The 12,947-nt window shown below is 42.5% G+C and overlaps 2 protein-coding genes and 1 long non-coding RNA gene across 4 annotated transcripts in view; 2 read left to right on the forward strand and 1 right to left on the reverse strand.

The window, feature by feature from the left end:
* LOC127616683 (myosin light chain kinase 3-like) overlaps positions 1-4,431 on the reverse strand; it is a 31,191-nt gene extending 26,760 nt beyond the window's left edge. Inside the window, exons 1-2 of the mRNA XM_052088451.1 lie at positions 4,290-4,431; positions 1,911-2,080 (exon numbers count right to left, since the gene is read on the reverse strand). Coding sequence (XP_051944411.1) covers positions 1,911-1,991 — 81 coding nt within the window. The 5' untranslated portion in view covers positions 1,992-2,080; positions 4,290-4,431. The remainder of the gene's footprint in view (positions 1-1,910; positions 2,081-4,289) is intronic.
* wrnip1 (WRN helicase interacting protein 1) lies at positions 2,703-10,825 on the forward strand. 2 transcript variants are annotated; one of them, XM_052088481.1, is made up of 7 exons: positions 2,703-3,335; positions 3,672-3,866; positions 4,364-4,605; positions 7,984-8,207; positions 9,826-9,977; positions 10,054-10,133; positions 10,317-10,466. In XM_052088481.1, exons 1-7 carry the CDS (start codon positions 2,742-2,744, stop codon positions 10,318-10,320), a joined length of 1,491 nt encoding a protein of 496 aa, XP_051944441.1. In that variant the 5' UTR covers positions 2,703-2,741; the 3' UTR covers positions 10,321-10,466. The 2 variants fall into 2 exon arrangements, with proteins under 2 accessions (XP_051944441.1, XP_051944440.1); XM_052088480.1 differs by having other exon boundaries at positions 2,704-3,335; positions 9,826-9,981; positions 10,317-10,825.
* On the forward strand, positions 5,333-7,137 carry LOC127616810 (uncharacterized). Its single transcript, XR_007967197.1, has 2 exons — positions 5,333-5,628; positions 6,077-7,137. It is a non-coding gene; the product is annotated as an uncharacterized LOC127616810 (long non-coding RNA).
* Positions 10,826-12,947: the final 2,122 nt, after the last annotated feature.

The following is a 12,947-nucleotide window of genomic DNA, read 5'->3' on the forward strand; positions in this document are numbered from 1 at the left end:
ACATAAAACACGGACAGTCGTGCAGTCCTCATGATTGCGGTGTGCCATCACTAATGCTAGCTGTCCTTTCCCTTTGACAACAGAAAAGATCATGTGCTGATAATGAAACTCATTCAAAGATCTTATCGTTGGGCCAAATATATATCCATCTATCCATTTGCTAATCTGCTTACCCTCACAACAACTGGTTGCCAGGCAATTGCAGAACACACATAAACGAATGACCATCATAATCACACCTCAGGACAACTTAGTATTCCAGTAACCTGCTGTGCAGGTTTTTGGAACGTGGAACGTTTTTTGAGTTTCCATCCTATTTCCATGCTAAGGTTGTTGGTAAACAGATATCTAAACTTTGCCCTTCTGTCTGGTAAATTGATGTTTGCAAGGATATGTCAATCATAATAAAATTTGGGGCAGCCCGTTGGTCGACTGGTTAGTGCGTCACAATGCAGCGGTGCGGGGTTCGATTTCGGCTACGGCCTTCCTGTGTGGGTTTTCTCCGGATACTCCGGCTTCCTCCCACATTCCAAAAACATGCATGGCAGGCTGAATGGGCACTCCATTTGTCGCTAGGTGTGAGTGTGAGTGCGAATGGTTGTTCATCGATGTGTGCCCTGCGATTGGCTGGCAACCAGTTCAGGGTGTACCCCGCCTACTGTCTGAAGACATTTGGTATAGGCTCTGAAACGCCCCGCGACCCTTGTGAGGAAAAGCAGATTGGAAAATGGATTGATCATAAAATGTGTTCCATTTCATTCCCTCAGTTCGTTTTCTAACACAAGACACCACCTGCTGACCACAGTGAAGAGTGACATTTATGACGTCATCGTTGGCAGGCAGGTTCAGAAAAACTCAATAGGTATGATGAAAGTTGATTATTTACATCAATAATGCTTTCCCAAACCAACGTTTCACACTGCAGGTCAAATATGTTGTCCTTATACAGTAAGAAAAACAACAGCCACAAGAAATGTTTTAATTGTGTTGGTTGTATATATTTATAGATCTCAAATGTGTTACAATTACGCACTCAAAATGAAGTGTTTTGGTACTAGTCGGAAATAGTACTGTGCAATGTAGTGATTTGGAGAAGTAGCTTTATTGTCTCAGACGTCTTGCCTGTCTTAACGGCACTCCCTTCAGATCCAACTCTTTCAGAACCAAACGCACATCCTCTTTCCTGACACAAAGTCCATGTTCTGTAGATCCATTGGTAACCGTGTAGCTGTCTGGAATGCTCCAATTGGTTGTGAATAAAGTCAACTAGGATCGCCAAGTCATTGGATGTTTTCCTATGAAATAGTCCTCTTGTTCAGCACTTGCTTCATGTCTTTTGCTTATTTGGAAACTGCTCAATACCAAGAGCTGGTTTTATGTCTTTGTATTTCAAGCTAATTTCAAAGTAAAATTCAATTAACCTCGCCTACGGGTGGAAACACTCCATGTTTGTTGTTTTTATTTAACCGGAAGATGACCAGGAAGTACATAACATATCTTGCAAACTTTGCGAGGATCGCAAAGTTTTTTGTTTTTCTTCTCTGCCACCTGAGGGGCTCAGTACCTTTGGGGCGCCGTTAAAAAAAGACTCTATTGTAGGCTACCTCTGAGTAAATAATGCTTGGTTGGTCTGATTTAATAAGAATCACATGCAAGTATAGAAAACGTTTTGTCTGCAACATTGCTATTTCACTTTTTATTACTCACTTTGCTTTCCAGTGGACAAGTTACAAATTGTGATTCATTAGAATAGCACAATATTACGGCACTGAAATCAGTCCTGTACATTACAGAATCATGGTGCATTGTACCTGCTTGGCTTTTTGCTAGCCTCTGCGTGGTACTCCTGAAGATTGATTCATCATTACATTGTTTTTCAAACACAGAATGTATGGGGTGCATAAATATACCTCTAGTTTCAACTTCATCTCCCAGAAGGAACGCATCGTTTTCACCCTTTCTAAGTCGGAGAAGAAGACAGGCGTATTCATGCTTCTGATTTCAGCTCACAGACAAACTCACTTCATCTTGGCCATTCTTCACTTGGCCTGGCTCATCTTATTGATGCACTGAGTTTGGGCTGAAAGATAAGAAGAATTGATGCACGTATAAGTAAATGGTGGCACCAATTGAAGATGTAAATAAACAGTGTTTCTATTATTATTTTAGTCACAATTTTACAATATCCACCCATTTAATAATAAATGGAATTGGTTCACATTCAAAATTACCATGGAGATCATCTTAAACCCTCAAATTCATGCCGTTATTTGTTTGAATATTAGATTTCTTGTTGTATCCCTTTCATATAAAATAAGTTGTACTGCACTTTTCAGTGGGTATGACACATTGGGTCGATCCTTTTTCCAAGAGCCCAAATATAGTTTGTTCCTTTTCAGTGATGACATACAGTTTAATGGATATCAGACTTTGTATCGCAAGGCTGATAAACCGTGTGGTGTACAGTATTCTCCAAATGAATTACAGTACTGTACAGTGAAGTCAAGCGCTCGCGTCTTTTACCACACACACGAACGTCCCAATATTCCGGAACACGAAACAGGAAGTGTTAAACGAATGTATAAACGAACGCGATCAATTAGTTTTTGATCTCATATAAACGTAATAATATATATGACATAGAAAACGACAGTCAAGTTTACTTTTTAAAAGAATCTTCATTTTAAAGTATTGTGTTGGTCACGTGACAAGAGTCCACTGTTTATCCAGCGGGACGCAAGATGGCGACCGACATGTCAGGCACTGCGTTGGATTCGGTGCAGTGTCCCGTTTGTTCTAAAGACTTCACTTCCGATGCCATTAATGGTCATCTTGACGTTTGTCTACTGAAGAGCAATGCCGACGGTGGACCACCAATGAAGAAGCTATGTTCTGAAGCGTCGCCAAAGATTGCTAGTGGAGAGCACCACTCGGTTGTCTCTGCTTCCTATGGAGTATTCTCCATGTTCCACGGCAACAAGGAGAAAATGTCTCATCAAAATGACACCAGCGCGTCATGCCCCAACAAACAAGCTGATGGCAGCGCAGTCAACAAGGGAGTTAAACGTAGCTTTCCGGTCCAGATCCAAACTGCACCCAGATATTCCGGGCCGCAAAAAGAGAATGACGGACAGACAATAAACGCAACACCTAATTTGAGTCTACGGACGTTGTTAACGTCAAATAAACCTCTGGCGGAGATCCTGAGGCCGAAGACGATGGAGGATTACTTTGGTCAGAGTAAAGTTGTCGGAGAGCAAACCATCCTGCGGTCCCTGTTGGACTGCCAAGAAATACCCTCTCTCATCCTCTGGGGACCACCAGGATGTGGCAAGGTGCACAGTAAAAGTAGACATACTTCTGTCCACCTTCTCCTCTTAGATCGATTTAGGCGCAACTTTTTTTCTCATGTTTCGAATGCAATGCCAGTCAGTTGGTAAAGTGTAATATCGTAATTGCGTTCAAAAGTAACAACAAACATGGGCAACACTGCTCAGATAGCTCATTTAATGATGGCAGAGCTTTTAGAGCCTTTGGTGCCCCAATACTATGCGGTAAACAAACATTATTTTCCCAATGTTCAATTTTCTCTTTTTAAAAAGAAGGTTGCATTTGCTTGCAATTTATCAATGCTTTGCACGTGTTTTAACACTACATTCTGTCTGTGATAGACCACTCTAGCTCACATTATCGCCAACAACAGCAAAAAGAAGGGCACTGCTCGCTTCGTGCAGCTTTCCGCCACCAGCGCGTCCACTGCCGATGTACGTGAGGTCATCAAGCAGTCGCAGAACGAACTGCGGCTGTTCAAACGCAGGACCATTCTATTCATCGACGAAATCCACCGCTTCAACAAATCCCAACAGGTGGGCTACTGTATCTGTCTGTGCCAGAAATCCAAAGAGGTCACACCTAGACATTCGCAGACAAACGTGCAGGTGTTACACACCATGCTGCCAGGCCCCGCCTCTGTAAGACACTAAAGCATTCCATGTCCGCTTTTCCTATCATTGTGAAGTAGAATTCACCAAGCAAAAGTTTTTAAATTCTTTCTTTATTAATTTATTTTATGTGGTCTCAGGTCTCTATGAACTGAGGTTTGTATAATACGAGCCTGTGTAATTTTATACAACTGCTTCAAATGGCTCTGAGTTATAAAATGTGAGGCAACGATCATTTTTTCAATTATTGTTGTATCATAATACAAAGTGGCAATTTTTTGTGCACATTTAAATTCATTCAGGGGGGGGGGAAATTACAATCAGCACTTAATTGAAGCCAGTACTTACTGGGGAAAAGATGTCACCTCAGAATGCTCACATCGTCACAGATGAATGTCCCATTTTCTTTTTCTGGGTTTCAGGACACATTCCTTCCTCACGTCGAGTGCGGAACAGTCACTCTGATTGGTGCCACCACGGAGAATCCGTCCTTCCAGGTGAACGCCGCTCTGCTGAGCCGCTGCAGAGTAATCGTCCTTGAGAAGCTCTCGGTCGAGGCGATGGGCTCGATCCTGCACCGGGCGGTGGCGGCGCTGGGGATCACCGTACTGGAACAGGATCAGGCCAATCCCGAATGGCCAGACCACCAAGCGGACTCAAATGAGTGAGTGCTCTGCTCCTGACTGGACAAGGCGGCACAAATCAAAATTCTTTGCCCGAGCACTTTCGTCTTCTGTTACTGGCTCAATGGGCCCGGTTAGATTATTTATGGGAGAAGAGCGGTAGGAGCCAGCACAATCCCCTCGGCTGTGATCCCGTATGAAGTGTTGACAGATCAGATTTGCGCACAAGTTGTAGCCCGCGAGGCCTTTGATGGCTACTGGCTGCGCACGGAATGCGATGCTGCACGTCAGGCAGATTTGTTGACCATATTGTTTGCCAGGCCCGGAAAGAACGCAGCAAATCACAAATAACACATGTCCACATTAAAAGGTTGGACTTGCACCAGACTGAGGCGGTCCCGACCATCTACAGAAGCTTAGAATGGCTTCCGGATCTGTTTTAAACGGTCGCTGTTTGTCTGCATAAAATACGGCTGCTACAGTTTTGTCTTGACTTAAGGGTTTGATTTGTAGCCCAAAATTTGCATCTCAAATCCCTTTTCCTCATTGAAATGAATTCAGATTCCATTAATGTTTGCCAGCACCCCTGCCCCCCCCCCGCCTCCAGAAAAAAAAAGGGATGGATCAATGCTACTTTTACATATCCAAAACCAATACCAATATTGCAGTTTTGAAGATCAGCTGAAACCAATCCTATATCAACTGATTCTTTTTGTCACTGTAAAAGTTGTGAATTATACATGTGGGCCTACCAGAATATTTTTTATGAACAATATATGTTCCCACAAACTATCACAATAAATAAGTTTGCTTGTTTTTTTTCAAACAGGCGGAATGCTAGCTGGCACTTGCAATGCATATTTGGTGCCACTCGCCAATCGCTTTCAGGTTCTGGTTGGCGTAACGACTGTTAATCGAATCGGTGGTGCATAAACAAGCAATGAAATAGTACAAAAACAGCACAATATAGGATAGCTGTTTAGTTTATTTCCACAATGTGTCATCCAGAAAACAAATATATATTGCTGAGAGAAATGCACTCTCTATGAAGCTCTAAGCCACAGGTCAAGTCAAGTCAACAGTGACTAGAGCACTTTCAAACAGCCATCGCTGCATACAAAGTGCTGTACATGGAGAAATTCAACATGCACAATAAACAGTAAGACAAATCGGTAATAAAGGCGGTAGAAAGCACCAAACAGTAAAACCAAGACAAATCTAAGTCATGCTGAGTCGAATGCCAAAGAATACAAGTGAGTTTTGAGGAGGGTTTTGAAGATGGGCAGCGAGGAGGCTTGCCGAATGTTCAGTGGGAGGTCATTCCAGAGAGAAGGACCAGCAACAGAAAAGGCTTGATCCCCTCTGAGCCTCAGTTTAGTTCTTGGTACTTCTAATAATGTCTGGTCCACAGACCCGAGGCGCTGGGCAGGTGTGTAGGGGCGGATGAGCTCAGAGAGGTAAGGTGGCAAAGTGCAAACCAACTTTAATTGGTTATTAAATTGGAAATGAAAGGCAGGAAAGTCCAGGCCAGGGGGCCATATCCGGCCCCTGACATTATTTTATATGGCCTGCAGGAGCAAATCATGTGCGTCAACTATCATGATTCTTGCCAAAATCTGGACCGAAATGTCAAACTGTCATGGGTAATAAATAACGTTGAGATTTTGCACCGGCCCGCCGAGGGAACCCTTAACTCCGGAATGGCCCTCGACAAAAAATGAGCTTGACAGCCCTGCTCTAAGCCAAGGGTCTTCAAACCTGTTCCTCAAAGGCCACTGGCCTGCCTGTTTTCCATCTTTCCTTGCTGCAACACATGAATCAAGTGATCAGGGTCATTCTCCGGCTTCTGCAGACCTTGCCGATTATCTGATCATTTGAATCTGGCATATTGCAACAGGGAGAGATGCAAAATAGGCAGGTCAGCGGACGTCGAGAAACACCTTTGATGACCCCCGCCCTAAGATATTAAACAGCGGCCCAGCACACCACCAGCTAACAATTTTTCACATTGCACTGATATAATCAAGTCCTTTTATGGAAAGCTTGCAGTGTAAGGTAATCGCCTCACAGTTTACAAGGAAGAGACGTTCAAATAATAATTGAAAATCTAGCAACCTAACAATTTAGATGGGTTTCAAAAGCCCTTTTCCACCCTTGTGTTTGTGAGTGAGTAAGCGTCAATTTGGCTTGCACAACGGCGAGCCAGGACAAGTGGCTGTGTTATTACTTTGGCTAATGCTAAATGTTATCTTGGTATCTTGGGCGACAGTTCAACAACTATAAACAAGTCATTCCACGCACCATTAACCAACCTTTTTTTTTTCTTCTCAGTCACGGCAACTATTGGAAACTGACTGCGTCGATCACCTCGCACCAGTCCCACATTGTAACATTAGAAATGCGTAGTCTAAAATGCTCAGAACCTTTGACTGTTTTACATTACTTTGTGTTTGAATACAGCGGTAGCCCTACTTATGAAATTAATTGGTTCTGGAAGAAACTTCTGAACTAGAACATTTTGTAAGTAGAAATGCGTTTTCCATGTAAATGCCGTAATCCGTTCCAAGCCCCCCCCCCCCCAAAATTTAGACATAAATGTTTTCTAAAGCATAAAAATGCATCACAAAATGTAACAAATATTTTACAATTAGATTATTGCACAATAAATGAGAGTTTTGCATAATGTAACAAATAAAAGAATGAAGAATAAACTCGCTGTATAGACACATATCTATCGACACACAGAGACACATTCAGTAGAGGTCCCTCTTAGCCAATAGGATGTCAGGATGATGCTCGGTAGTAGCCAATGGCAGAGAGAAGTATGTTGCATTCAGGAAACTCAAGAGTTGTCAGTAGCAGCCCATACTGTATTTTTACCTTTCGTATCTTGAAATTTCTTTCGGAACAAGAGGCAATATTTTCCTGTTGAGGTGTTTCGTTATTTGAAAATTTCATATGAAGAGACGTTCGTAAGTAGACGTACCACTGTATTTCTGATGAATGTTTTTTTTGTTGTTGTAATAAATACATGTGTTGTCGCATTTATCATAATTACTGTCAATATATAGCATCTTCAGAAAAAGTCGACTCAGAGAGCAACTTTCTCTTAGATGATCTATAGTTATTCCTTCAGAGTTTATGCAGCCAAAATTGGGATTCTGAAATGTGATTGTTATTCTCCACAGCTTTGAATATGCCATTTCATGAATTTTGTTGGAGTCAACAGAAAATGTCTTTAAGGCATGCGTTGTTTCCTTTTGTGAATCGCATTGTTCTCACCTGTCGACTTTTGAGATGCTGTTCACAGTGGCGCCCTCTTGAGGGCGTGTGGGGTACACTCAAAATGACATAACCATTCTTATCTTTCTGAAAGGAAAGCATGCTGAATATTTGTGATGTATCGATTTTCTTGTCAGGCCAAAAGTTTACATTGAACAAAAGGCTCTGGACACAATCACCTACCTGTGTGACGGTGACGCTCGGACCGGGCTCAACAGTCTACAGCTGGCCGTTCAGGCTCAGATCAGCTTGACCCGGCTCGGAGTGACAGGACCAGGCGGGTCCACTCAGGAAATCCTTGTGACGGAAGAACACATCAAGGAGGGCCTCCAGAGGTCTCATATTCTCTACGACAAAGCCGGTAAAGCCGCTCCTCCTGATCACTTGCCAAAGCAAATTGTTCCACCACAACTCATGTCGCAACACGACGGTGTAGGCCAAATTTAGTGGTGGGATAAATAATCTTAAATTTCATCCAATGCCACTTCAATAAATAGTTATCACTCATTCTCTATTAATTTTTGAATTGATTATCCTTGTTTTTTTTAGTTCTTTCTGCTAGCATTAAAATCTGTAATCAACCATTTAGACTTATGCTGCTCATCAAAAATTTGTGCTTGTGATGTTATTTTATGATCATCTGTGCTAACCTTGCAGTTCTTCTAACCATAATCTGTTGGCTATATTCTGGTTGTCACTTGAAAGTGCCTCCCAAGTCATTGGAGGGTGTCGGGGGAGTTTAGCGTGAGAGCGGCTATTTTGTAAAATGTCATGTTTTTGGCAAAATTCAGAGCAGCTCGATCATAGACAGATTGTTAGAAACAGCCAAGCAACAAAGGATGTACAGCAACTGCTTGTTTACTGACACTCTGGATGGGTGGGTAGGCACTTAGTGTTGGAACTATTTGTATAGGAGCAATTATGTATCACGTCCCCTTTGAACCTCACCTCTCATCCTCCTGCCATGACCATCCATGGAAAACACCCACTTACTATTTCTCCCTCTGGCCTCGCCAGTTGTCCAGTTGCATAACATTCAGCTGTCTTGAAACATGGAGATTTGCCGGTCCCGAGTTTATGAGGTGATGAAAAGCACTTTGCCTGCTTGACGTATGGCTCGGATTAAAAATCGTCTTGCGCTTCTCCTGGTGCCATTGCATCAGATTTAAGTTTGTTGATCAAAGTCTAATCTGCCAAATGATAAGATAAGATAAGATATCCTTTATTCGTCCCACAATGGGGAGATTTACAGCCTCCAGCAGCAAGAATGTATGTAGAGATTGTAAATGAAAGTGAAATTGGGACGTATACCGTATTGGCCCGAATATAAGACGGTGTTTTTTACATTGAAATAAGACTGAAAAAGTGTGGGGCGTCTTATATTTGGGGTCTAGACATTATACCCGTTCATGACGCTAGATGGTGCCAGATACCATTGAAGCAAATGCTGAATTTCACTCCCTAGGCCAAAGCGAACCCCTGCCACGAAAAATAAAAATAGTGGTAGCACGAAGAAGAAAAATAAAAAAATGGTGATAAGAAAGAAAAGTAGAAAAGAAGAAAATAATAGAAGAGATAACAGAAAATTGAGAAATGTAGCGACTATCTGGAGAAAAGTGGGTCGAAGATCTGCAGCTGAGGAGAAGATATGATGTAATTTACATTTCAAAAAACAGAAGCCATTCATTTACGAATGTGATTGCACTTTAGTTTACATATTTAAATGTTCAGATATTAAGATTTGAATGAGGCAAAATAATATGCTTTTTCTCTCAAATATGTTGTTATAATCATTGGTTTCAGCTGTACTGTAATTATTTTCTGTATAAAAATTAATATGGTTGTTGTTTGCTTGTTGACTATTCCCAGTGCAGAAAGCAAAGTTTGAGGAGTTTGGTGTGATGTGGGGAAAACCCCAATCAAATTCTTGACAGCAAATAAATCGTCATTCCCTAACTTTGTGTTTGTGCGACTCAAAGGCGAAGAGCATTTCAACTGCATCTCAGCATTGCACAAGTCCATGAGAGGCTCCCATGAGAACGCTGCCCTCTACTGGCTGGGCCGCATGCTGGAAGGCGGCGAGGACCCGCTCTATGTGGCTCGCAGGCTGGTCCGCTTTGCCAGCGAGGACGTGGGTAGGAGATGGAGATTAAACGATGAACGATTTTTTTTCCGCCTCCAACACGTGGCGTTCTTGTCTTTCTAAGGTATGGCAGATCCCTTCGCGCTCCCTCAGGCCGTGTCCACTTTCCAGGCCTGTCACTTCATCGGGATGCCAGAATGTGAGGTACGTGAGTGGGCTGAACAATTACCGGTACTGGAATTTAAATCGACATTGTAATGTAGTAGAATGCCATTTTCAAATCGCAAAGGCTATAATTCGTTTGGGGGGAGGGGGGGATTTCTGCTTGATTTGGTTGGTTCAGAACTAAAGTGCAGTCCGCCTTTTCTCTCCTACTCCACACAACAGGTGATCTTGGCTCAGTGCGTGACCTACCTTTCTCGGGCGGCCAAATCGATAGACGTCTACAGGGCCTACAACAACGTGAAGGCCTGTCTGAGGAACCACAAAGGCCCCCTGCCTCCCGTTCCGCTCCACCTTCGCAACGCACCCACTCGCCTCATGAAGCAGCTGGGCTACGCTAAGGGCTACAAGTACAACCCTGCCTTCAGCGCTCCAGTGGAGCAGCAGTACTTGCCCGAGGAGTTGCAGGGTATCGACTTCTTCACCTGGACGCCATCAGAAGGGTGATAACCAAAATCACTCGTCGGCTTATGCTTGCACCTCAGAAGGTAAAATAAGACTCAGCGTTGCAGCCGTTAACTTCTGCCTTTTTTGCTTCATGCGACACCACTGAATGTTTGAGGCGAGGCGATGGACATTCACAGGTCTGTTCCGATGTACAGACAAGTTACGCTGCGTTTGTGTTATCGTGCAAGTGTAAAATGTTTCAAACATTAAACAGGACTTTGAACATTCTCACAGGTGTTGTATCCATAAATGGAGGAGTACCTATTGTTGTATCTCAGATGTTTTATCCATGACATATAAAAGACAAACTATGATGCCGTAAAATTTGTTTTCTCAAGCCAGAAACATTATGGCCACCGTCTGTAAAGACATTAAAAAAAAAAGTGGTGTCAAGCTAGATTTATTGATAAATTGTGAGTTTTTTGTAGAGGATAAAGGAGCCTACATCAGGGGTGTCAAACTCATTTCACATTGTGGGCCACATACGGCCTCGGTAGATGTAAAATGGGCCGGACCATGAAAATTATACCATACTCTGCTATAAATAACCAAAATAATGTCTTTCCTTTGTTTTGGTCTAAAGAAGCGCAAGAACATTAGTAATATGTTGAAATTTAATGAACAGATCTTTTACAAAACATTTCATGAAGCACCTTAGATTTCCTTAGACAAATGTGCAATTTACTTTCGTCATTCACGCCTTACAAACTTAAATGTGTCAAGAATATCGTATTCACGTCCTTGATAGCGTCTCCTGTGTTGGGTCTGTTTCAGTGACAGACTGAGGTTGCTGTTGTCTTCTTCTCTGATCAAAACAATGTTGTCTTTTACTCTGATCAAAATAATGTGTCCCCCTAGCGGACACTCCATGAATTGCAACCTATTGTAAATATTCATTCCGTGTCGTTTTCACTTTTAAATTATCCTGCTGGGCTGATCAAACCTCCTTGCGGGCCATATGTTTGACACCCATGGCCTACATGGATAAAGATGATGGGTCTGTGGGGGGTATTACAGCCTCGCCCGTACACAAAGCAGCTCAGTCCTTGGACGTACCATCTGCCGTCACTGCCTTTACAGTTCAGTCATGGCTGTCACGGCTCACCTGTTTTCTGAGTTTGGTAATATGACTTTGGTAAACTGAGACCTTTGGCACTGTGATGTCATTTTCAGTCGACAGCAAGTGGCAGGACAAGACAAAATGGATGCCACCTGATATGGATAAAAACGGAGGATTTTTCAGATTCATTTACGGTATATTGCACAAAAGCAATATCAACCAGAATAGTGTGTTTAGACGAGTAGGGCCACAAGGAACATATTATGCTCAAGAATATTCTTGACTTCCCTTTTAAATTGACCTGTAATCTGAACAGCTCAATTCAACTCTTTATTTTTTATTTCTATTTTTGAGTACAAAAGTAAATGTCAATGTTCCGACAAAATCTTTTGGCCTCTGCCAGAAAACAAAAAAATGGTCAGAAAAACTAATCTACTAAAATATCTAAAACTATTCAGGGTTAATCAGAGGCACTTTAAATGGTGGAAGTTGGGTGCCCTTCTGAACACAGCCACGCATAGTTACAAGAGGGTGTGCACACTAGTGCAAACATATTTCTTTTCCACTCAAATTTTGTTTTCATGCTGGAATAACTTGTAATTGTTTATCTTGGTCTCATTTTTTCCACAAATCACAACAACCTAGAATTTAAATAGGGGTGTGTAGACTTGATATATGTACTATACTCTCCAACGTCTAAAACAGCAGCTCACGTGATGTAATGTGCGGCGGTCGAAACCCAATTTGGAGCAGTGAGGGTTCCTCCGCATGTTGGGAAGAAGAGCTCCAGGAAAACCTGCCACGGACGGGCTTCGGCAGCGTTCACCACACGTTGGGTGGTGCCGGGCAGGTAGCTGGAAACTCCGCAGCTTGACACTTCAGACAAGACACCACAAGTCACAGGTGGGGTTTATACTTTCCACATTATTAAAAACCATTTTAAAAACTCACCAGCTGTGACAAACAGGAGGAAGAGAGCTAAAAAGTTCCTTGTCTTTATTTAGCACCCCCTTCTAAAAAAAACAAGGCTTATCAAGCAGGGCTTTTTATGGCATAGATGTTGAGCCTTCCTGGGAGTTTCCCCCACTTCAGCCAGGTGGTGAGACAACAACGTACAAGCCACAGTTCAGGTCTTGCTGACTTTTGGAATTTCATGAGCAAGTTTTTTTTGTGATAATCCCATGGTCAATGTGGCTACTTGAGCCCGTCACAAAAATTAGTCAATTTTGTAAATAAGTGTTCAGATGCAACTTATATGTATGACTTAACATTTTAGGTGTTGGTCATGG

The sequence above is a fragment of the Hippocampus zosterae genome, chromosome 15 (genome assembly GCF_025434085.1).
Source record: "Hippocampus zosterae strain Florida chromosome 15, ASM2543408v3, whole genome shotgun sequence".
Lineage (NCBI taxonomy): Eukaryota > Metazoa > Chordata > Actinopteri > Syngnathiformes > Syngnathidae > Hippocampus > Hippocampus zosterae.

Excerpts from the sequence above, each read along its gene's own strand:
- wrnip1 (XM_052088480.1), top strand. The coding sequence starts at position 2,742 with ATGGCGACCGACATGTCAGGCACTGCGTTGGATTCGGTGCAGTGTCCC. Across the intron at positions 3,336-3,671 it reads GACCACCAGGATGTGGCAAG|ACCACTCTAGCTCACATTAT; the intron begins GTGCACAGTAAA and ends TGTCTGTGATAG. Across the intron at positions 4,606-7,983 it reads CACCAAGCGGACTCAAATGA|GCCAAAAGTTTACATTGAAC; the intron begins GTGAGTGCTCTG and ends TTTTCTTGTCAG.